The sequence below is a fragment of the Nyctereutes procyonoides genome, unplaced genomic scaffold (assembly GCF_905146905.1).
Source record: "Nyctereutes procyonoides isolate TBG_1078 unplaced genomic scaffold, NYPRO_anot_genome, whole genome shotgun sequence".
Taxonomy (NCBI): Eukaryota; Metazoa; Chordata; class Mammalia; order Carnivora; family Canidae; genus Nyctereutes; species Nyctereutes procyonoides.
The window spans coordinates 32,740,213-32,764,489 of record NW_026575132.1 but is presented as its reverse complement, the minus strand read 5'-3'; the positions used below and the strand labels follow the sequence as shown (position 1 = coordinate 32,764,489).

At 52.5% G+C, this 24,277-nt stretch overlaps 2 protein-coding genes across 2 annotated transcripts in view; both read right to left on the bottom strand.

The window, feature by feature from the left end:
- The window catches only part of CHAT (choline O-acetyltransferase), a 46,418-nt gene extending 28,806 nt beyond the window's left edge, over positions 1-17,612 (bottom strand). Inside the window, exons 1-6 of the mRNA XM_055345590.1 lie at positions 17,547-17,612; positions 15,199-15,390; positions 14,311-14,429; positions 12,865-12,918; positions 11,158-11,338; positions 8,947-9,124 (exon numbers count right to left, since the gene is read on the bottom strand). Of these exons, the coding sequence (XP_055201565.1) occupies positions 8,947-9,124; positions 11,158-11,338; positions 12,865-12,918; positions 14,311-14,429; positions 15,199-15,390; positions 17,547-17,612 (790 nt within the window). The remainder of the gene's footprint in view (positions 1-8,946; positions 9,125-11,157; positions 11,339-12,864; positions 12,919-14,310; positions 14,430-15,198; positions 15,391-17,546) is intronic.
- A 4,215-nt stretch (positions 17,613-21,827) lies between these two features.
- Positions 21,828-23,934, bottom strand: SLC18A3 (solute carrier family 18 member A3). Its single transcript, XM_055345200.1, has 2 exons — positions 23,627-23,934; positions 21,828-23,541 (listed from the first exon to the last, which is right to left on the bottom strand). The coding sequence occupies exons 1-2, from the start codon at positions 23,932-23,934 to the stop codon at positions 21,828-21,830; spliced, it is 2,022 nt and encodes a 673-aa protein (XP_055201175.1).
- Between the last annotated feature and the right edge of the window lie 343 nt (positions 23,935-24,277).

The window sequence follows — 24,277 nt, the reverse complement described above, 5'->3', positions numbered from 1 at the left end:
GAGATGAGCATAGAGATTAATGGAAGAGAATAGAAAACCCCAAAATAGACTCATATAAATAGGCCTAACTGATTTTGACAAAGGCATGAAAGTAATACAGTGGAGGAAGGATGACCTTTTCAACACATGTTGCTAGAACAGTTGGAAACCTATGGACAAAATAAACAAATAAAAATTTAAAAAAGAAAAAAAGAAAACCTGGCTTTAAATCCTCACACATTATAAAAAATTTAATTCAGAATGGATCATAAACTTAAATGTACTGATGTAATATCAACTTTTAGAAAAAAATACACGAGAAAATCTTTGGAATCTAGGGCTAGGCAAAGAATTCTTAGACTTGACACCAAATGCATGATTCATTAACAGAAAAATTGACAAACGACTTCATCAAAACTGAAAACATTTACTCAATTTGTAACATCATGTTAAGAAGATGAAACCATAAGTTACAGATTGGGAGAAAATACAGAACCACATAGCCAAAAAAGGGCTAGTAAAGAATATATATGGGACGCCTGGGTGGCTCAGTGGTTGAGCATCTACCTTCAGCTCAGGTCATGATCCCAGGGTACTGGGATCAAGTCCCATATTTGGCTCTACAGGGAGCCTGCTTCTCCCTCTGCCTGTGTCTCTGCCTCTCTCTCTGGGTCTCTCATGAATAAATATATAAAATCCTAAAAAAGTATATATATATATAAACAACTCTCAGACTCACAGTAAAAAAACAACAAAAACCCAAACCCAAACAATCTAATTAGAAAATGAGCAAAAGACAGGAAATGCCATTTCACCAAAAAGGATATATAGGTGGCAAATCAGCTATGAAAAGATACTCAACATCATTAGTCACTAGCAAAATGTAAATTAAAACTACAATAAGATTTTACTACACACCGATCAGAATAGCTAAAACAAACAAACAAAAAAATGCAACAACAGCAAATGCTGACGAGGATGCAGAGAAACTGGATCACTCATACATTGCTCATGGGAATGTGAAGTGGCACAGCTGCCAATCTGGAAAACATTTTAACGGTTTATTTAAAAACTAAACATGCCGCTATCAATGTTATTCCTGGAATCTTTCCTAAAATAAAAAGTTATGATCACACAAGTCATCTATATATGTGTGTGTGTGTGTAATGTTCATAGTAGTTTTATTTATAATAGACAAAAAGTAGGAACCACTCAGGTGTCCCTCAACAGATAAATGGTATCAACCATTGTGATACATTCATACCAAGGAATAAATAAAAAGGAAAGAACTATTGACACATGGGACAAGGTGGATGAACCTCCAGAGAATTATGCCAAGTGAAAAAAGCCAGTCTCAGAAGAGTACATACTGTACGATTCCATTTATACAATGTTCTTAGAACAGTAACGTTATAGAAAGTGAAGACAGATTCCTGGTTGCCAGGGGTTAAGGAGGGATGGGGTTGGAACGGAAGTGGGTGTGGCCATAAATGGCAACATAAGGGATCCTTGCAGGGATGGGAATGTTCTCTATCTTGACTGTATTAATGTCAATGTCAATATTGTTGTGATATTGTATTTGTGTATTTTACAAGATGTTAGCATGGTGGGAAAGGGGTACAGGTGAGATTATTTCCTGTAAGTGCATGTGCATCTACAATTATACCCAGATAAGTTTAATTTAATGAAAAAAAAAAAAACTTCAAGAACTAAGCATTACTCTTTCTTCTGGGTTTGAAACACCCTTCCCACAGGGGCAGATTTCAAGTGATATCTTACTTCCAGAATTAGGAGAAGGGTGGTGAGTAGAAAGGGGCATGAGATTAAAAACCAAAAAACCAAAAAACTTTCCACCCACTTTTTACCCCAAATATCATAAAATGGAAAGTGGGGGCCAGAGAGAGGGCTACTGGGCAGAAATGAAAGAAAACAGTGTGCACACTTGGAGCATGTGGCATGTGGGGAGCCCAGGGGAAGCAAAAGAGCACCCCAGAGTTAATGAGGGTTAGGGCTCTGGGACAAGGAGTGCAGGCCATTCAGTCTGAGTCCACGAGTCACTGTCACTGATGGAATGGATAGTCAACAGGTGCCCATTTGCAGCTCACCAGATTTTTCCAGAGAGGTTGTGAGACTTGGACAAACCATCCCCACAATGTTTCCTCAAATTTAATAAGAGTTATTATTTAGCAAACAGCCTCTGTGAGCCAGGCACCAGACCACCTGCTTTGCAGCTTCTCCACACCCTCCCTGTCCTGGCCACAGGCCAGGGCCACCACCTCCGTGTTCTAGCCTAGGAAGCCAGCTCCAGGGCATACAAGGACAGCCAGGTCAAGCCCAGGTCTCTGAGGCAGGCAACCGGCCTCTCCCGGCCTGGATGCCTGCATACAGGAGAGCCTTCAAGCTGCCACTGTGGGAGGGAGACAATGCCCACCCCCCATGCCTCCAGCCCCCCACCCCCCCCACTCCCTCACCCCCTCCCAGGAGAGAAAACAGCAGTCAGCCTTGGCAGCCCAGGAGGTATTTCTGGGCCAATTAAATGAGGAGAGGCTGTTATTGCTAATGTGTAATTGGTTTTAAAATCAGCAGACTTGTCTATCTCTGATTGGCAATATTTAAGCAGGAAAATGCGCATCCTGAGTGGTTCTTGTAAACCATGACCAAGGCCTTCTCCAGACTCAGGGGCCTTCTGTCAGTTCCCACCTTGAAGCAGTGGCTCAGCTCTAATTGGCTGCTGGAGATAAATATTGACGGCGCTGTGTAAACAGAAGCATCTGCCTGAAGTCTGCCTGCAGGACCTCGGTGCAGCACCCAGGAAAGCCAGCGGGCTCCAGGGTGGGGGTGGGGGCTCTCTGAGCTGGCTATCCTTTTCCTACAAATTGACAAGCGCTGTAGTCTTCCAGACTCGGGGCTGAATGTCTAATCAAATTTCCAGGCCAGGATGACAGTGTCGGTCCTCCTGGGTTCAGGAAGGCCGCAGCTTCAAGGCTCTGTGGGGAGGGAAGGTCCTGAGGGGTTACTTGTGCCCTTCCTGAGGCCGGAAGCCCCACCCCACCTGCCGGGCCCTGAGGATCTCGGTCTTGGGAGACAGATGCCCTGATTCCACCACTCAGCACCTCTAGTTCAAAAATCCCCAGCTCATGGGCTATACTGAAGACTCAGAGCAACAGGGCCCAGGATAAGGCCAGCATCATGGGGTACCTCCATACACCAGAGCTGCTAATATCTGCTTCGGTTGGTCCCAATCTGTGCTGCACGTGGGCTGCACATATGAAGGTACTTTAGAAATACAGATTCTTTGGCCTCATCCCTGTCCCACTGGAAAATCCCTGGAAACCCAGAATCTTTATTTTAAGGGGCTCTCTAGATGATCCTGATGTTGTCAGCCAGCCCCAGTCACACCCACCTCAACCCACCTGGGCTTAGCCTCATGTTGCACCTGGCACAGGAAGCCCTCCTAAACTATGACAGGTTGAGCTATGAGGTCCCCAAATTCCCTCAGGACTCCTGGAGTGGAGACGCTCCTTTGGTTTTATCCTGTCTGCTCTTGTCCTAACAATTCTGCTTGTTCTGGTGTCCCCAACAAGACCACGGTCTTCTGGGGAGCAGTGATGGTCCTGCCGGGTCTCTGAGCCCTTGGATCCCCCGGAGGCTATTCTGTGTTGGCTGTGGGTGTTTAGGCTGCAGGTAGAGATGACAATACACTCACTTATCCTGCACCATAGTCTCAGAGAGCTCTGTGTTAAAAGTGCCGTGTCAGGAGCTCTAGGGGGCATGGGGACCCTGGGTACAGAGGGGGAGCACAGGCTTTATGGCAGACAGCTGGCTCCACTGTTCTGTGAGCTCCACCCTCTCACTGTCACAGCAGAAGGTTAGGCTGAGGAGCCTGTGGGTGACGAGGGAGCTGTTTTGGTTGAGGAGCAGAGTGAAGGATCAGAGACAGTCCCTCTAAAAAGAAAGGGTTGATAAAATCAATTGCCCCACTGGTTCTCAGTTGACCCTATGAGAATTCAGATTTTGTGTGAGCTCAGGTGCCTTGGTCCAGACCTCTACCAGGACAATAGGAGCTCAGCTTGGTTGAAGCCTCCTGCTGGACAGTACCTGCCTGGGCCCAGTGCCCAGGAAGGAAGGTGGAGACCTTGGGACTTCAGCTTTCCATGGTGTTCACTGTGATACTGTTGTGGGCTAGTCAGAACCCTACCCCAGCCCCTACAACCACACCCAGAACCAGGAGAGTACCTCCCTAGAGGCTGAGGATTTGGAAGCATTGTTTGCAATGATGACCACCATCCCTGGGTCTCTGGCTAGCACTCCCAAGCGTGCTGCTCCAGTGTCCCCTGCATGGGCTCATCCCTCACTCCTCACCTTTTCCCCTTCTCGAACCCTTCATGACATCTGAGTAGTGATGGAGGGTCCCCTTGTAGTGTTAATCTCTTCATCGAGTATTCTGTTCACCCTCTGCCTCAACAGGAGGGAGGCCCTCCCTGAGGGACACACTTCCCTGTGCCCTCTCCAGGAGACTATTTTCCTTCACACTCATGCCCCCCAGGGCCAGGTGGGGTAGGTGGTATTTTTCCCTGTCCCTGCTCCTACATGGCTCCTTCCTGTTTTCCCTTTGGAGCTCCAGGTATTAGACTTCTACCTTCCCACCCCCATCATCATTGTCCCCCTTGTCTCTACATTCCCCTGATTTCCTCACAGCTCCCCATCATGCCAATCTGGATTCCTGGTTCACCTCTTTCTTCTCCATCACCAATCCAGCCATCATTCCTGCAGCCCGAATGTCTGTGTGGGGGACCCAGCCCACACTCGCCCTCTTCTCTCAGCCCCTTGATCTCCCACCTTTGACTGTCCAACCTTAGCCTCCACTCCCACAGTCACACCTGGGATCTCATCACTACCAGGAACTGACCTCCTCTGAAGTGTCAGACTCAAGCATCCCATACTCTGACCACACTTCCAACCTTCTGATTCACACACTGTTGTCCCTCCTCTATAACGTGTCTCATCTCATTGACTCCTCAAAACCATTGACATCACTACCTCTTCCCCCTATCTATCATCTACCTCCATCTTTCATTTCCCTCCAGTCATGGGCTGAGTTGTGTCCTCTCAAAGTCCCCAAGTTGAAGTCCTAACTCCCCAGTATCTCAGAATAGGACTGTATTCGGAGGTGAGATCTTTATTGAGGTAATTAAGGTAAAATGAGGCCCTAATCCAACATAACTGGTGACCTTGTGAGAAGAAATTAGGACAGAGATATGCACAGATGGGAGACCACGGGAAACACGGGGAGAAGACAGTCATCTACAAGCCAGGGAGAGAGGCCTCAGAAGAAACCAACCATGTCCACACCTTGATCTCAGACTTTTAGCCTTCAGAATGGTGAGAAAATAAATTTCTGCTGTTTAAGCCACTCAGTCTGTGGTACTTTGATATGGTGGCCCAAGCAGACTACTACACTTCCTTACTCATTTCAGACTCTAACATTATAACCATTCCCTTGCCATACTTTCCCCCTCTTTCCCTCGGTTATATTCTCCAACCAAGGCTGAACCTAGTGACCCATTTTTCTTTGCCTGAACCTGAGAAGATGTACATTGTGAGGCAAAAAATTGCAAAACAAAGCTAATTGATTTCTAAAATGTATGACCCCCAAGCCCTTAAATATGAGCTCAACAGAATCCTTAAATCTCATCAAGTTTTCCAAGAGACCATTTCATTGTTCTCTTTTGTCTTGAGAATCCCACCCCCACTTCTCTCCACCCAGGGCCATGGCTCTGCTGATCTGAGACCCAGAAGCCATCAGTCAGGAACCTTCTCACATTCCCACTACCACAGCCATAGATGCCCATGGACCGCAGGCCCAGGTTTCAGTTTCCCCTGTACCAAGCAAAGGCTTCTTATTCTCTGGGTTCCATTTCTTTTTGCCTTTGCAAGAATCTCATGCCTCCATTCCTCTCCTTTGTCCTCATTAATGATTTCTCTTACTGGAGTACTTCCAATATAGTTGTCTACATACAACTATGAACTCGCCTCTCCTACTAAAGATGCTTTTCTTGACCCTCATCTTCTTACAGCAACTGCTCCATTTTTCTGCTATTTTAATACCAAAATATCTGAAAACAGTCATCCATGCTTAACTGATTCTACTCATTGACAGTTTCATCAATTTCTTCCTGCTGTTGGATCATACTTACGAGCATACAACCATTCATTCTTCCTACTCCCCAGTCTGATCTCAGTGAAGGTCAGCAATGACTTGGGGTTGCCAAGCTCTGTGTCTCATCTCTGTCCAGCTCTTCCCTAAGCTCCCAGTAACATTCCAAGTGGTTGGCTGCTTCCTCTTTCCCTTTGGATCTTCATGACTCATCTCCTGGTTTGCTCTTGACTTCATGGGCTGCTCTTTCTCAATCCCCTTTGCATCTTTCTCTACCTGACCTCCAAGGACCCATTCTGCTATTTCTAGATGATCTCACGCAGGTCCATGACTAAATATCACTTATGTGCTGATAGCTCTCAAATTTATGTCTCCCCACTGACCTCTCTCTTGAGCTCCAGACACATAGATCTAATTTGACATCTCCACTTAGATGACTCAAGGCATCTCAAACCTGACATACTTAGAAAGGGCTTCATTCTGTAGCCACTTTGCCCACCTGGTTCCCATCACAGTGAATGGTACCACCATCTACTAGGTTGCTTAAATTAAAAATTTAGGAATCTTCCTCACTTCTCTTTTCCTCCTTATACTTCTACTTTGCGATATATCTGGACCCCACCCATGTCTTTTCATCTTTACTATCAAACTTAGTCCAAGCTGCCATCTATACTGAAATCCTTTCCTAAATGGTTTCCCCTCCATGAGTAGGGGAGGCTCTGGGGAGGAGGGCTCTGTGAAGGACTGGTTTCCTGCTGTGCAGATGACACAGATTAATCAGATCTCTGAAGGAGAGGCGTGTGGGCCCTTCCTCTCTGTCACGCTTCCTTCAGAAACAGTACTTCCATTCAGAAAGCCAGATCAAGTGCCATTAACAAATTAATTCCGATTAGCACAACCCAAGCACTTAAACCTCAAGGCAATCCCTGTCAGTCCTACAGGGAGATAGCTTGGCTGGCTAATAAAGTGGAAACTGTATTGGAAGCAGAGGCGATTGTTTGATGCCTGTCTCTGTCCCTGGAGGGGAGAACAGTGGGATTTGATTACACCATGATCTCCTGAGGGAATTAACTCACTTTCTAATGGTAAGTTATTAATTTTCCAACTTGGTAGTTGGGTCTGTGAGAACAGGGTCAGCTCTCATTCCCCCTTGTGGCCCCTGCAGCCCTCAATTTAGGACTGAGCATTCTGTAAGTGCCCCATGATTGAATAAAGAAATAATTAACTGGTAGGTAGGCAAGAAGCCTGGGACCTACTATCATTAGTAACCATTCGTTCTTCTATATAACAAATATAACTGGGGCCCCACTGTCTTTGGCAAAGTAGATTAAAAAGTTAATCCAAACAAATAAGGCCCCTGTTCTCCTAGAATTTAGAGACTAGGGAAGGGAGGCAGATAATCAGCACGCATAAACAAATGAGAATCTAAATTCAGAGTGACAAATTCAATCATTGTAAGAAAGCAGGACAAGGTGACAGTGTGTTGAGTGGGGGATGCTCTAGGGGACTTGAGGCAGTGACACCTGAGCTGAGCACTGGATGGTGCAAGGAGCTAGTTAACTTTGATGAAATAATTTTCTAAGGAGAGGGATCAGAAAATGCAAGTGCCTATTGCCAGAGAACCAGACTCTACCACCTTTTTATTCTTTCCATACATCCAGCATGGCCATCTTTGCCTGCTGGTTGTTCTCCTTGCAGAACCAGGCAGGGCAGGCACGTCCTTGGGGCCAATTAGCTTTGCTCATAAACCGCCTGCCTACCTGGATGCTACCCCTCCTTCCTGCCCCTCTCACTCATGTCTCAGAGCTTTGCATAATTCCCACTTTTTCAAATGAAGCCTTTCAAAAACCTCCCAAGTAGGAAGGCTCCCTCCTCTTGATGAAGTCCTGGAACACTTATTGGTACTTGCTATCTTATTGCTTTACATGGGTAGATGCTGCATTACTGTGTACTTGAATCTGATTCCCATGCCTTTCCTTTCACTGTCCAGGGGGCTGCTCAGGGGCAGTGGCTTCATCCTCTCTGCCTCTTATATTTTCCGGGCCTAGCCCAGGTCCTTAGGAAGTCTGAATGGACACTTGGCCAAATGAGAGCCCAAGGTGCAGATGGAGGTCCATCTCTGGAGGAACATGGAAGCCTCACCTTTATCCTGGAATCTCTAATGTAGACAAGAAAGGAAAGCATTCCATCCAATTCCTGGGAATAGAACTGGCTTTAGATTTGAAAATTAGTTTCCAGAAGGGTGATTTAAAAGATTTAAGACTATTACCAGCTTTCTTATGAGAATGCTTAGAAACTTTCATAAGAGCAGCAGCCACCCAGAAGGATAGGTCAGTTTGAAGATGAAAAGTTTGAGGACTGAGAAATCACGTGAAGAAGGCAGTGAGCCACCCTCCCAGATCTGGGCTCTATCCCATATCTCCATGTGACAGCTCTCCCAGTGACTCGGACCCCTAAAATGAGTACCATCCCTGCCCACCAGTAAAGCACAACTGCTTAATTGTAGCCAGCCTTCCTCCAGCTCAAAATCTTTCCTCCCTCAATAATCCCAGACATCCCAAGATTCCAGTGCTAGTCAGTCTCACCCAGGAAGCTAGAATATTTCCAGATGAAATATGAGGGTACAAAAGGTGCCGTCAGCGTCCAGGATCCTCAGCTGACTTGTTGTCAGGTCCTGAGTTGGAGGGAGGCCTGAGCGTCCCATATTATGGCAAATGGGGATGAGGCATGGTGCCCGACTGTAGAGGAAGGAAAGCCAATGGGCATGATGATGAGATGAGCATGGAGATGTGCTGGGCACTCCTGCTAACCTTTCACGAGGACCGTCCTGGCCTCAGCCCACTCGCTCCTCCCTTCTGACGTCAGCAGGCCGATTGGAGGCAAGCGTTCATCCTCGTTGGAAGCCATTTTGACTATCTTTCTCAACTGAGTGAACAGATCCCCCTCACTGAGACGGCGGAAATTAATGACAACATCCAAGACAAAGAACTGTGGGGGAAACAGGTCAAACACGTCACTCATAGCAGCTGGCCCAAGGTGAAGGGCCTTCACTGAGCCTACACCTGTGAGCACAGGTGGGGATACTCAGGCCCAAGGATCTTAAGGTATGTGATGGTTCTGAACAGTCACAAGTTGGGGACCTACCCAATGCTGTTGACTGTGCTGGACTCCAGGCTTCCCCAAATCAAAGAAGGCCAGATTAAACTTAGCTAAAATAAAACTTGCTTCTGTGGTTCTCACTTCATGTAAAACTATTATGTTTGTGGGGAATTAAGTATAAATTGCTACAACTAGTATTGGAGGGCAATGTCTGTCCAGCCAAATTGTGCATACCTTATGATTCAGCAGCAACTACTCTTATAAATACATACTTTAACCTAAGGCTTGGAGAAACATATACTCTCGTGCCCAGAAGACATGTGAAAGAGTGTGCATTTAGGCTGTATTTGCAATAGCAAAACAGTAGAGAGAGATCAAATATTTTTCAGCAGGGGAACAGCTAAGTTAGATGTAGTGTATTCATCTAGTGCACATCCACTCAGCAATTAATAGGAATAAACTAGCTCTAGATACAGCTACAGGGATAGACATCAAACACAATGGTGAGTGGAGAAAAAAAGCAAGTTAGCAAATAATATGCAGAGGAAGATTAAAATGTAAAACATGCAAAATGCTCTATCCTTATGTGTGCGCATATACATGTGTGCATGTGTGTGTTCCAAATGAGGCCTGTGAGCTGTCTGTCATTCAGGAGCTTTGAAGCTAAGGTCTTGGGCTTCGTGAAAAGTCTTATCCCTAGCCCCAAGTCAAGATCCCTTTTCTGCCAGTTGATATGAGTGCCTGGTCTCATGCCCTGAGCAGCAGATACATGGCCTGGTCCAGAGCAGGAGCCCTGAGAGTATTTCTGGAATGGATGAATAGTGCAGCATGCAGGAGCTGGGAAATTCTGAGTTTGACTTTTTAATGAAGATGGAGAAAAGTTCTTATTTGTGGCCAAACTGCATCAGGGAGGCTTCTGGTGGGAATAGCCAACCTAGGATGGCAGACTTTCACTGAGCTTCTATCTTAGACTGAAAGAGCCAGGTGAACCCAAGAAGAAAACATGGTAGCACAAATAGCAGGGGAATCTATAGAGTAGGTGTCAAACTTGAGTTTTAGAAGAAGAAGAAAAAAAGAAACAAAAACAACATCAAACAAAAAAACCCCACTAAAACCCAAAGCCAAAACAGCACCAAAACAAAAACAAAAAGCAAAAAAACAAAAACAAAACAAAACAAAACAAAACAAAGAAGCCCCAAAACAGCTTCTTGTCAGATGAAATAATTAGGTGGAAGCTCAATATAGAGAATCTATAGTCTGATGAGTGCTGCTAAGGGGTCAGGAACCTACATGCTTAGCCTGTCTCCTGGGTCTTCATGGGCCCTTGTGGGCTCCTGGAAGCCAGTGTGAAGACCTGAGCTGCAGGAGGCAGGGTATGAGCAGGCGGTACTGGCCAGGCCTATAAGGCCTTCTCAGCCTTGGACAGGCCACTCAACTTGTTTGAGGCCTCATTTCCTCTTCTGTCAGATGGGGATTCCAAGCACCTCTGCAGGTCACTACTGAATCAGGAGGGATGAATAAGTGCTGAGCCTAGCACCTGGACATGGAGGTCTGGACAGTCAGTCCGTAAAGGTGTCCATCTTCTGTGTGTGGTCTCCAGGAAGGCCGCCACCTGGGTTATTCATGAGGATTGCTGAGGCCACGCTGGGTCTCATTAAAAGCCCACCGTCCATTCAGACCAGCTGACCTGGCTGATCAGGGCCAAAATGGGAGCCCACTGAAGTCATTCTCAATCGATGACTCTCCTTGTACTCATGGGAGATAAATGGGACTGACCAGGAGTTGAGAGAACCTACTCTATCCTAACTCACTGAGTGCCTCCAAGGGGAGGCTGAGCATCCCTGGTGAAACAGGAACTGACATGTATTCATGCATCCTCCCCAGGGTGGAGAGGCTGCAGCAGAGAGGGCCAGGCCACTTACCTGGTTACAGCAGGCCACGATGATGTGCTCTGGCTCGGGCATGACACTGCTCTTCTGTGCCACCAGTGTGTCCTGGGTGTGGCCGGGGAGCCGGTAGGAGGAAAAGAGCCCGTAGTATTGCTTCATACAAAGTGGCTGCCCTGACAGCTGGCCCTTAGCACAGTCAGGAGGGATGGAGTGGCTGGAGAGCAGGGAGGGAAGCAGGGGATCAGAATTGGGTCTACTTGACTTGATTAGGCAAAGCAGGGCACAAACACCAGAACTGCATTAGGATGGCAGTCAAAGAGCCACTTTCTGAAGTGGTGGAGTTCTGTGTTTCCACAGCCCATGGAGGGGTCCTCAGGGTTTTCTCAAGCCTCTGAGAGTCTCCCTCATCACTGCCTCAGGCACTACATGCACAGAACTTTCATATTTGCCCTCATGACTTCACTCGTGCTGATCTTTGCTTGGCATGCCTTCACCCCACCCCTGTGCTCAACGAACATGTTCAGAAAACTCCTACTATTTCAGGAGCCTACTCTTCCATCATCTCTTCTAGAAGCCTTCTCTGAGTTCAAGGTAGAAATTTCTTTCTTCTGAGGTCTCAGCATCTCTTGTGTTCTTTACTCGCTCCCTTCCCTTCTGCTCTGCCACTTCCTCCTCTCTCTTCTCATTCTTTCTCCCTCTAGCTCTCTCTCCTTCCTCCCTCCCTCCTCCTTCTCCTTCTCCCTCTGTCTCTCCACTCTCTCTCCTTCCCTCCCTCCCTCTCAGGCAACACATTTTATTGAGCACTCCTCTGTGCCAGGCACATTTATTTCTATGATCTGGGGTTATAGTGGCAAACAAAACATGAGTGATGGGACACAGATCCTGGGATGTGTAAGTGGGGCGTAGATAACAAGCAGCAAGCTGATAAATGAGAGGGTTTCAGGTAGTGAGACAGGGTGACAAGGACCAGGTGTGAACTGAGCCCTGAGGATAAGAGGCAGCCCTGAGATTAGCTGGGGCAGAGTGAGGGTATGGTGTCCCTGGCCCTGCTGCTCAAAGTGCAGATGCCGCTCTGAACTCTGCGAAGCAGAAGCAGCTCTCAGAAACTTTTATAGCAAGTTAACTGAGGAATTCTATGTGTGTTAAATCTAAAATAAAAACAAAATATATGGTTGTGTATTCTGTGCCTTTGTACCATTTTTCTGTGAATTCATTTTTGTACTGTTTTACATTTCATAAAGTTAAAAAATACATTGGTCCTTCACCACAGATCATCTGAGGAACACCTGTCCAAGCTGGAGAGGAAACCAGAGAGGTTGAAGCCTGGTACATAGGCTCAGCGTGGGGAGACCATTCCCCTCAATTGGCAACTAGCAAGGCTGAATCCACCATCACCTCGCTCCCATGACTCCTTCTCTGCCTTCTCATGCATCCCCTAAATTCCTGAGGCACATAGCATTTTAAAGAGATCATGGAAGGACAGTGATCACCCTAGGAAAAGGAACCATTAATGTTCAGTCATGTTAGCTGGGGTTAACATTATCCTGATGCTGGAGGAGTTGGGATGGGGAAGGGGTGAGGAGTCTACCTGCCCTGTGACAGGACCCGGGAATCCAGGGCTGGAAAAAGACAAGGTCTTTGCCTTCTGGGAGCTCCGTGGCTAGTGTGGCAGGGAGACAGATGACTCAACAGGCTGTGCCAAATTAGGGCACTACCCTTCCCAGACTGGCCCCAACCTACCTGTCCAGCAGCGTCTTGTAGTGGAGCACACCAGAGATGAGGCTGGCTGCAAACCTGCAGAGAGAGATCAGGGCTGAGGTTCTCCTCTTAGGGGCTCAGGCTCCTTCCCTCTCTCCCACTCTCCTCTCCCTGTACTCCACATCCCTCTCTCAAGCTCAACCATCCCTCCCCGACCCTGCTGTAGGCATGCTGCCAGTCTTTCACAAGCCTTGGATTAAAATGGTCTTGTGGAGATAACTAGGAGTAGAGGGCCCTGGAAGGTAAATGGGGAGGAGGAGAAGAGTTGGAAGAGGAAGCTGGGAGAGGCCAGAGAGCAGGCAGGAAAAGGCTGGATGGTCAGGGGTGGGGGTTGTCCCTAGGAAAGGCCTGTGCTGGGGCTGAGCTAGACCGGGAACCCAGGTTTGGGGAAATCCAGCCTCCTAGGAAAAGTCAATAATTTGGTCCCCTTAGTGCTAATGAAAATGAAAGTGGGTGCTAGGGGAAAGAAAAGTCACCAGAGGACTGTGCCATAGGACTGTGTCATCTTAACTGTCCATGGATGATGACCCTGCCCCCTTGGATGCAGATTGACAATTGTTTTCAGAAGCTGTTCATCCATCTATCTGCACACTTCCTTTTGCCCACGGGAGGTCCAGGCTGCAGGCTGCCTGACCAGCAGCTGGGTTGGGCTAGTCCCCATGAGGAAGGAGGGAATGAGGGTTTTCCTGGCGCAGCTGAGTCCTGCTCATAGGCCGATGTAGGCCCCTCCTCTTTTGTTTGTTTTTGTTTTGCTTTTCTTCTCTGAGCTGCCCCTGTGCTGTGCCACATTGGGCTAGGATCTGCGAGATCACTGTAGCAAGACCCTTCCTCCCTGCCACATCCCTGTGTATATGTTCATTGCCCCTCCTGCTCCCCCCCAACCCCCCAATCAACATCAGCGGGCCCAGAGGCCATTCCAGTGGCTCAGTGAGCCCTGAAATTGCAGCAGATGGCAGAGGCTCTGGTGGCGGCAGCTGGCAGGAAAGAACCATTTCCACCCCCTTGGAGCCTCTGTTGAGAGCTGTGGGCTGGTGGGGGCACAGCAGAGGCCGTCTCAGACAGCCTGGGGCAGTGCATCCAAGGGACAAGTCCAAGCCTCAAGTACTGGTGGGGTCAGAGGATACACACCTCCTTCCAGAGCCTCAGCCAGGTGGAGAATGCCATGGGAACACCTGGGAGCCCATGACCTCCTCTAGTGCCCACCCCAACCAAAATAAATATGTTCTGAGGAAGACTGGGTGTTTGTCACTCACATAGCAGCCTCATCTAACCTATTTCCTGGACCACAGCCTGGACAGCCTCTGTCTCAGGGGCATTTGGCCTTAGAAAGCTCAGCCAAGGCACAAGCCTCGATCTTTTCTTCCTGGTGCTGGGGCTAGGCCCCAGTCAGACTCTCAAGTTGTGAACCTAGGAGCATGGTGGCCTCACCTTAGCTGGTCACTTGTATCTTGGAAGTGCTGCCGGGCAAAGATCACTGCTGGGCTGGAGTTTACAGGCAGGGCCAGGCGGTTATTGAGATACATGTCATTCAGCCAGTATTCAGACACCTGTTGGGGAGAATGAGAGGGGCGCCATTACTCCCAGCTGTCATACACACCCCTCTGAACAAGATCACCTTGCCTGTGAAGAGTGCCAGTCCCATCCTGGCAGCCCCACGGGACAATTGGGACACTTTGTTGGATCATACACCTCATTCATTCGCTGTACAAACACATACTGTGCCCCAGGTATGTGCTAGGGGAACTGTGTGCATTCTGGTCCACCATGACTGACCTTCATCTTTGCCCCATGCCATTTCTCTCTTCCATCCTAGTTTCCTATTCTGGGTGTTTGGTACTTCATCCCTGTCCCCTGCCCATCCTACGTGTGCTCTATTCCTGCTTTGCCCTCTTCTTTGCTTCCCTGAGCTAATCCCCATCTTCTGCTGTCCCATCTCTGTCCCCCGTCTGTCTCCATCTCTGTCCCTTGTCTTACTTTGTTGCCCCATTTCTATCTCTTACGCTCTCCTATCCATTCCCCCATCCCTGACCCCCATTGTCTTCCACCTCTATACCCTGTCTCTCTCCATCACTTCAACTCTATCCCCATCTGTCCCTTCTTGGTCCCCATCCTGTCTGTCCCTCATTTTTGCCCCTTGCAATACCCTTGTTTCTCTTCTCTTCCCTCTCCCCCAATCTGTCCCATCTTTGTTGCTTACCTGCCCTTCATCCAAATCCCTGTCTTCAAGTCTACTCCCTGTCCCCCACCCTGTGGGTCCCTTGTCTGCACTGCACCCTTGCCAGCTCCCTGCAGTCTGCCCCTCTCAATAACTCTTACCCAATTGGCAGTCTTCTCCTGTCGTTCCAGGAGCTTCTGCTGTAGGGTCTCACCAAGGCCACCAGGGGCCCCAAACTGCTGCACGATGGCCTGGCTCCTCCTGAACTGCTCCTCAGGTACTAGGTGCTGCATGCATCGCAGATAAGTGGCCAGGGTCTGCTGCAGTGGGGGCACTGGCAGTTTGGGCAACTTCTGGAAGAGAAAGTTCATAGGCACTTTCTATGCCTGTTCTTATGTGGGGTCCATCAGTAGGCATTAGACCATGCCTGTCCCCAAGTTGGTCTCCAGTTGGTGTCTCCATCAGTCCCCATCCTTGTTCCCTATCTTGAGTCTTGCCTATTTCCAGGGCTCAGCTCAGCGGAATTCTGACTTTAAGAAGCTTCTGTCATTTTTTCTGGTACCTTAGCCCTGCCCCCAAGAGGGGATAAAGTGTAGAGGAGAAGACCTTGATGTTTGTACTGAGTTCATGCACTGACCCTGATGCTGACAAGCTGCATGATCTTAAGCAAACCACCGCCCTTCTGTGCCTCAGTTTCCTCCCTTGTAAAATGGGCGTTAATAGCCTCTACTTCTCATAGGATCAAAGAGATCCTATATGAAAATACTTTTAAACCACAAAGAATAGGTCTAAGATGAAAGAAACCTGTCATTGATATTGGCTGTTGGTCACTGTTAATTTAGGAATTGTTCCCAGCTGGGGCTTCAGAAGCTAGTTTATCTCTGGACACAAAGGGTGTTATACTCATGGAGAGATTTTGGCTCTTTTACATCTCCTCCTTTTCCTTCTTCCTCACTGAGCTAGTCACAGTCAGAAACCACTTTTCATATTACAGATTCAAGTTTACAAAATTGGTGGTAGGGGGCCACCTTCTTTCAGGGGTTTTTCTCTTTGGGGTGGTGGGGCCAGGCTGTGGAGTAAAGGGACCCATTGAATGCTTGCCTCTGCTCGGCTCCTGCTGCAGCATGGGCTGGAGCCCTCCCTGCAGCGGCCCTGGGCAGACAGGGACCAGTATGGGAGCCTGTGCTGATGAAAGAATGGGAATCCTTGCCTGCCCAATCCTGTCTTTAGGGCTCACTGCCCTAGGGGGAGGAAGGGGGAGGTCATTGCCAGTTATGGGCTGCTCCTGCCCCAGCGAATGCTCAAGGATGAGGGTGGTCTGGGCAGCATTCTAGGTTGCTTAGTCCACTTCAAGAAAGTCAGGTCCAGGCCCCCCAACCAGCCATTCGGTTTCCCTTTTCCTTCTCTTGGGGTCTGGGGGTCTGTGTGGTGGGGGAGTGGGCAAGCACAGCCCAGATGGTGGCCTTGCCAAGAGTGTCAGCAGGCCTGTCTGGAGTCTGTGCTAGAAACAGGGTACCTTTCCTCAGGGCTCTGATAGTGTTCTGGGGCTCAGTCATAGGGAATCAGTGATGGGTAAAATGGAATGAGGCAGGAAATCTTGGCTCATACATCTCAGTCCCATGGGGCTTCTCTCTAGATTCTCCTGGGCTTCTAGCTGAGGTCTGGGGCTGGAGACAGGGACATGTACTGAGAGTCTTTGGACCCTAGGGTCTCAGGTCAGTACACATTTCACAGGCACGTCATGTGAACCAAGCCTGGACTGTACTTAGGGACAATGGAGAGAGAACGCCTGCTCTCAAGGAAAGGGCATGCCATGGACCAGATTCAACAACAGAGACGTTCGTGAGCTGTAAGTCAGGGCAACATGGTGAGCAATTTCATGGGGAGAATCCAAAAAATTCTGATTAGGGTTTCAAATGAAGCCCCGGGTAAAGAGGTGGCAAGAAGACAGAAGACAAATGTAGCAGAGGGGCAGACGCTTCAACAATCTGGAGATCAGATGTGCTGCTCCATCGCTTAAGAAGGTGGGGAAGGAGGATGCCTACCTAAGGAGAGTGGCAGTGTCTTAGGCAGTGGGGAAGATGGTGCCTAAGGCTCCAGGACTGAGCCAGCAGCTGAGGCTGGGATATGACAAGGCTTAGAGAGTTCAGTCTTACCCTAAGGCAACTCCACCAGGATCAAGGCCTTTGGAAGTGAAACCTGGGAAAAGGAAAAGCCTAGGGAGAAGAGTATCTAGCCCAGGTCAGGGGCTCTTCCTGGCCTTAGGAATAAGGATGTGGCTATTAGCATTTCTTCAACATTGCCTGAAGCCACTCCTAGGCCCTCCAGGCTCTCCCAGGATCCTCAGCAGGCTCAGGGCAAGACTGCAGCCTGGGTGGGCTTCATGCCCAGGAGAGGACAGGGCTAGTGGCCAGGCAAGTGCTGAGGCCAGTTACAGGACTATTCTGGAAGCAGGGGTGTGTAAGTGGGGAGGGCAGGGATGAGAGACAGGACTCTAAAAGTCACTCACAGGCTCCTCCTCACTGCTGGGAGTTTTTGTTGCTGTCTTATGGGGAGCTTTTTCCAGTATAGGCATCTTGGTGACTCCTGGCTGGGGAAGCAGAGGTGCAGACCTGAGGACCAAGAAGCAGGGAGACATCAGTACAACAGCCACATAGAGTTGTCATGGACCCTTTTACCTTCCGTAGTCTAACCCTCCACCCCTACCCTGTAAGGAAGCCAGAGCTAGACATGGGCCCCAATCACACAGGACCTCACTGCAGGTCCCAATCTCCCAACCTCCAGACCAGCCTCCCTAACCACGTGTCCTTTCCGAGTCCCCAAAGAAGTTAGAGTGGGGTCTAAAGCAAGTCTTTAGCTGATACCTATTCCATAAGACTGTCACCCAGACTCAACTGACCACCCTAGGCCAGAATGGGAAGGAGCTTGTTGGGCTTGCTCACTCCAAATCATAAAGGGGTCATTGGCAGAGCACTTGCTTTGTTCCTGCCTAGGACTCAACAGATACATGTTTTGCTGATTAAGATCTCTCCTACTAGACTGCAAGCTTCTCCTGTTGTGTTCAGGGCTTCACCTCTGGGACCTAGCCAGTGACTAGCATGGAGTAGGATCAGTGTTGGGCAGCTGAATTGAAGGAACGCATGCTTGCATGAATGCACGAGTAAATGAATACATGTCCTCTGAGGCTGTGGGCTCCAGGAGGCACTCTGGGCTGACCGGGAGCCTGGCCTGTGGCCAAGACAGGGGTTGTGGTGGAGGACCCTGGGGCCTGCTGGATGGACTGTGACTTAGGCAATCTCTGGTTTGCAGGCCCCTAGTGTAGGTGGCATGGGAACACTGAGGAGATGCTACAGGGCAGCTGGGCAGTCCAGGACTCTAGGGGTCACCTGATTCAGCCTGGAGAGAAATGGATTAATTTTTTTATTTGCAGTAGAAGTGACCCAGGACAAGAGGGGCAAAGGCCTATTTAAGACTACCCTCTACCCTCAGCATATTCCCAAAGCAGAGCCTCAGAGCGACACACTCATGATTTCTACTCATCCATCCCCTATTCTCTCCCAAGAGCCTAAAGCTGATGTTTAGTCCATTGTATCCCCCACCCCCACCCCAGGCAAGCATAGCCCAGGTGGGGGCTAGGCTCTAGGCACAGCTGACCCAAGGACAGAGCTTCCAGAAAGATGATGAATCAGGCTCAGGAATGGAGAAGCCTGGGGCTGCCCGGCAGTACTAGCAGAGAATACAGAACCTACATGAACTCCATGCCAGGATGCTGTGCACTAGGTGGTCCCTAGACCTGCTGAACAGCATAGTCATTGCCCCTACACCCAGCAAAATGGAAACAGTGGTATACAAGTTAGGGTCCACGGCAGGGCTGTAGAATTTGGAAAGGTCAGTGAGGGCAAGGTCAAGTTGGTAAAGGTCCTAGTGTGACTGGACACCCCATATCTTGAAGAGGTGTGAGGTTGGAGCACTATGGCTCCCTGGGGACCAAATGGGAGGGCCTGGTCCTGCTGGGCAGAGGGCTGTTCCCCCCCCCCCCCCCCCTGGGCCAGGAATTAGGCGATGAATGCGGATATGTATGCGTATCTTTTTGCCTCTGATGCCCTCCAATCCATGCTGCCACCAGCCTGGCTTCCCAAGGCTGCCGGGATGGGGGGAGGTCTCTCCTCTGAACTTGAGGCCCAATCGGAGCTCGGCCTCCGCAACACAGGCACCATGTAGGGACTCCCTGGGACCTAGCTCACACTTGCCACCTGAGGCTGCTCCCCACCTCCCACCTCCGCGAGAGTCGGGCGCGTACCCGCAGATCAGAGGGGTCCGGGTGAGGCCTGCCGACGCCCTGACTGGGCACACAAAATGCAGACCTTGGCATTTAGCAGATGGGGATCCAGAATAGAGAAGTGAGGACACGCACGTGGAGGCGCGGAGCATGATGACCAAGCCTCTCCAAGCCCTTTCCCCCTAACTTCTCGCCGTCCTGCTCCCGGTCCTTCTGCCTCCACAATCCGTGGGGAAGCGCCAGAGCCGCGGAATCCCACAATCTCCCGGCGCTTCCCCGACGGCCACTTTGGTTCAGGACTCGGCAAATGCCGCGGATCCTGGGGCCTGCGGACCCCGGCGCCATCCCTGGACGGAGCCCTCCTCCACGGCCCTCGGCTCCCTGCGCTCGGCTCCCGCGCGGCGCTCCCCCGCCCAGCCCCTCTCACCTGTGCTCCCGGTTCCGCCGCGTTGGCCACCGTACCCGGGCACCAGGCAAGACTGGGCGCGGGAGTGTGGGCCGGAAGGGATCCAGGGGCGCGTCCGCAGTACGGGGGTGGGGGCCTCTGTACGCGGTCGAGCCTCCGACGTCGCCGGGTCCCCGCGGCCTCCCTACTGGATGCCAGCGGACCGGCCGCGCCTGCCTCTCCTTCCTCCTGTTCCTCCTCCCTCCCCTCTCTTTTTCTTCCCTCCCTCAGCCCCACCCCGTTTCTCCCGCTCCTCCGCCCTCGCCCCCACCCCCGCCGCCTGCGGCGATCCCACCTCCAGGCCCCCTGCCCCGGCTCGGACGGTTCCCCGAACGAGTTTGTGTCAAGGCAGCGGAATCCAGGCAGGAAAACGGGGTGCAGAACATTGCCCAGCCCGTGCTCATTGCCCCCTGCCCAGCCTTCCCCAGTCCCGGTGCTCTCCCAACTTCATTATCCTAGCCCCGCCTGCGTCCGCACAATCCTGGGGGAAGGGTTGGGTCTGGGGAAATCTGTTCCCTCCCCGCCGTCTAGGCCAGGCTCAAATCATACTACAACTCCTTTCAAAATGATAATGATAATCATCATCATCATCATTCTGTTTGTTGATCACTGGAGGTCCTCCTTCCTTGCTGGCGCTATGGGGAGGAGGGGGTGGGGAGGAGTGGAGATACAGACCTGGGGATGCTTACAGACAGGCAGCCAGAGGCATACAGTCCTCCCAGACAAAGCACTCCTCCCCCCCCTCCCCCCAGATAAAGATCCTTACACAGCAACACACACAGACAGACCCACAAAGACAGACCCTGCCCAAACACACACCCAGCCCAACACGCGATCAGAGGACAGATGTGCACACACCAGTAGTGAGGACTCTCAGAGGCATTGTTTAATACATAGGTGTACCCCAACTCTGCTGCCTCTCCATGCCAGAATTGTAAGGCTCCTCCGCCTTCAATCAGGCCGCAGACTCCAGGACTGGGAGTGGCCTGCAAACCGGGGCCTGCAGCTCCAGAGACCAGCACTCAAGGTGGGGAGATTTCTGAGAGCCTTGGCCAGATGCTTCCACCAAGGCAGGGGTAAGGGTGGGGGTAAGGGGGGTGGCACCAGCTCCCACATTGGCACCCTCTTCCCTTACGACTCAGACCCGCACAGCCAGGTCATAGCAGACACACCAACCTCTCCCCCACCCCTCGAAGGATAGAGCCTAGCTCTCTGACAAACACACATGACAGAGATCGGACCTCTGCCAGGAACAGGTCGGCCCCTACTCCTCACCGAGCCTGGACCCGGCAGGATGCCACGCTAAAGGGAGGCCCATCCCTGACGCTTCAAAGCCCAGTGACTGACACAGGGAGTGTCCTCAAGGGGCGGTGCCTAGCGCACCCGGAGATAGCGGGTCCTCAGGCTCCCCCGGGCGGCACCCTGGGGCGCTGCGTTGGGGCTGGGAGGGAGGGGCTGTCGCGGGCTAAAAGGAAGTGGTGTCCGAAGGTGGGAGCCTTTGCTGGATTTGCTTTATTTCTACCTCCTCTACTAGGCAGCAAAAGAGCCACAGGCGTCCCTAGTTCTTGCCAGGCCCAGACCTGTATTAGGGCTAGACCCAGCTCACCCTCCCCTCTGCCCTGGCCCTGTGCCCGGCCGCCCACCCTCATCAGTAAAGAGACTCGGTCTCGAACAGATATAGTTTATTGATTCGGGCCGGAAGCACCGCGGTGCAGGGCGCCAACTTGGCACTGAGAGAAATGGGAGGAAAGACAGACAGACGCACGGTTCTACACAGAGGAGCCCCGAGGTGGCGCCTCGCGCACCTCTTTATCTCCGCAGGACCAGTATCGCATCGCATGCCTCTGTGCTCTATGCCCCACTGGACGGGAGGGAGGGTGACACAGAAAGGGTCATAGACAGGGGACCCCGACGAGGAAGTCAAGACGGGCGAGGCTGGGCGAGGCTGTGGAGGCTGTGGAATAGTCGTTGGAAGGGGCCGGCCCTGAGCCTGAAGCCACCTTGACCCAAGAGGTGGGGGTGGGGGTGGGGGTGGGGGTGGGTGACCTGGAGGAGTAGCGGGGCTGCTAGCTGCGGGTGTAGTAATTGTTGTAGACGTCCTCGCATTCGTCAAAGGGGCCCGAAGGACTTCGGGGTGCGCCGTCCGGGTCCGACACCGGGCGCTCACGCAGGCGCACAGCATCATACAGACCCTGCGGTGGCTCCTCCAGCAGCACGTCGCGCTCCGAGCGGGAGCGCCTCAGGAGGCCCACGTTGCGCAGCAGCAGCAGGACGGGCGCGTAGAGCAGGTTGGCCAGGCCCATGCCAAGGCTAAGTTGCGCAAAACCGAGCGAATGCACTATGTGGCCCGCCACTATAGGCCCGAGCGCATAGGCCACGGAATAGGAGATGTCAGCGATGGCATAGACGCTGCCGTAGACCGAGACGTGGCGCACGTCCACGAGAAAGGCGAGGGTGGGCAGCAGTGCCGTGTCAACTAGCGCAATGCCAAAGCAGAGGCCGCAGAGCGAGACCACTAGCGGTGCGAAGGAGCGGCAGGCAGGCACCATGCAGGAGCTGGCTCCGATCACTGCCAGCCCGAGTGCTCCATAGAGCCACTGCAGGTGCGGGTAGCGCGCCGCCAGGCGCACGGTGAGGTAGACGCCTAGCACATGCGGCACAAAGGCTGGCAGCCAGGCCATGCCGGTCTCCCATTTAGATGCCGCCATCGTGTGCTCCATCCACGTGGCGATGGTAGGTTCGAGGAAGGCAAGGGGGATGTTGCAGGTGGTGAGTGCCCCGGCCACCACCGCGATGTAAGGGTCCAGCATGAGGCGGTGGATGGGTGTGCCCACCGGCAGGTTGGCCCGCGCCCTCGTCGCGGCGGAGAAGGGCTTGGCCACTACGAGCAGCAGAAGCGCGTCGAGCAGCGAAACAGCGGCCAGCACCAGAAAGGGCGTGTGCTTGCCCGCGAACTGGTAGAGGAAGCCCCCGAAGGGTGGCGCCACTAGACTTCCGAAGCTGATGAAGGCAAGAGCCACGCCCAACGCGCGACTGCGCTCGGGCTCCTCGGGATACTTGTCGGCGATCATGGCAATGCCGGACGTATCCGCAAAGGCCGAGCCCAGGCCCTGCAAGCTGCGCGCAGCGAAGAGCGTGGCGTAGTCCTCCGCGAACGCGAACAGCAAGGTGGAAGCGAACAGGACGCCCAGGCCGATGAGCAGCGGCACATCGTAGCTCATACGGTCGATGAAGGGCCCGCTCAGGGGGTTCACCAGCAGCTGCAGGATGGCCTTGGAGGCAAACAGCACCCCGATCTTCACGTCCTCATTCTCCGTCGCTGCCGTCGGGGACTCGGAAGTGTTGCCCATGTGGGCGCCGACACCGGCTGGAGTGGTCAGCTGCAGAGGGGACACTTCGGTGCTCGGGGTGGGCCTGCTGGCCTTTTGCATGCGGGCAATGTAGTCGGGCACGATGGGCACGATGACCATGTACAGCATGTTGTCCAGGAACAGCGCCACGCACACGATGACCAGCACCAGGCGCCGGTGCCGCCGGGGATCTTGCAGCGCTGCGCCCACCGCCTCTGACAGCTTGACGGCGGCCGCCCGGGCCCGGCCCGGCCCCGGCCCCGGCCCCGGCCCCGGCCTGCGGACTCTGCGGGTTCCATCGCCTTGCTCCGCCGCTCTTCCCAGGACGCCTTCGCGGGGCCGAGCGCCGGCGCCCTGCGGTGCGGAGACCCGGGCGCGGAACTTCGCGGGCGCGGTCCGCGCGGCGCGGCGCCCCCTGTGTCTCAGGTGGCTGCGGGGCTCATGGCCCTGTGTCCCGGGAAAGGCAAAGACCCTGCCCCTCGAGACGCCGCGGCTGTTGCGAGCCGAGCCCGGACCGGCCGCTGCTGGCCTCAGGGCGGTCAGGGAAGGCGGGCGAGCCGAGGGGCCGGGGCCGGAGCCAGAGACTGAGCACGCCGCGCCCCTGGCTCGCGGGGAGCCGTCCCCGAAGCGTGGAAGGGCCGCCCGCGCGGGCCGAGGGGCGCGCCGCCGCCGCCGCCGCCGCCGCCCGCCTGGATCGCCCTCCCTCCCCTCGCGTGCGCTCTTGCCTCCTCCGCCGCCGCCTCCTTTCTATCCTTTCCACTCGGGGCTGTGACGCGGCGAGTCTCGGCCCCCAAGTGGTGCCCGGGCCACTTGCGTCGCTCATGCTAATGCGACGTCGGCGGGGCGGGGGCCGGGGGCGGGGCGCGGCCGGGCCGGGGTCCCCTTCCCAGAGGCGCCGGGACTGGAAACCCTAGAGAAGGGTCTTGGTAAGAAGACCCCTTGGTCCTGGCCAAGCCCCAGAGGATGGATGCGCGGCGCTAGGAGCGGGCTGTCTGTTCCCCGGCCCCTGCCCAGTTCTAGGACCGGGGGGCGGGGGGGCGCCCTCTCTGTCCCCCTCCCCGGGGGTCGCGCAGCGGCCGCTCTGCACCCGCCCCGCTGGAGGAGGGCGCCGAGGGCCGCAGGTCTCCGCCTCCGCCCGGATCTCCGCGCGCAGCGGGCAAAGAGCC

Excerpts from the sequence above, each read along its gene's own strand:
- SLC18A3 (XM_055345200.1), bottom strand. The coding sequence starts at position 23,934 with ATGAGCGACGCAAGTGGCCCGGGCACCACTTGGGGGCCGAGACTCGCC. Across the intron at positions 23,542-23,626 it reads CCTGAGGCCAGCAGCGGCCG|CCACCTGAGACACAGGGGGC; the intron begins GTCCGGGCTCGG and ends TGAGCCCCGCAG.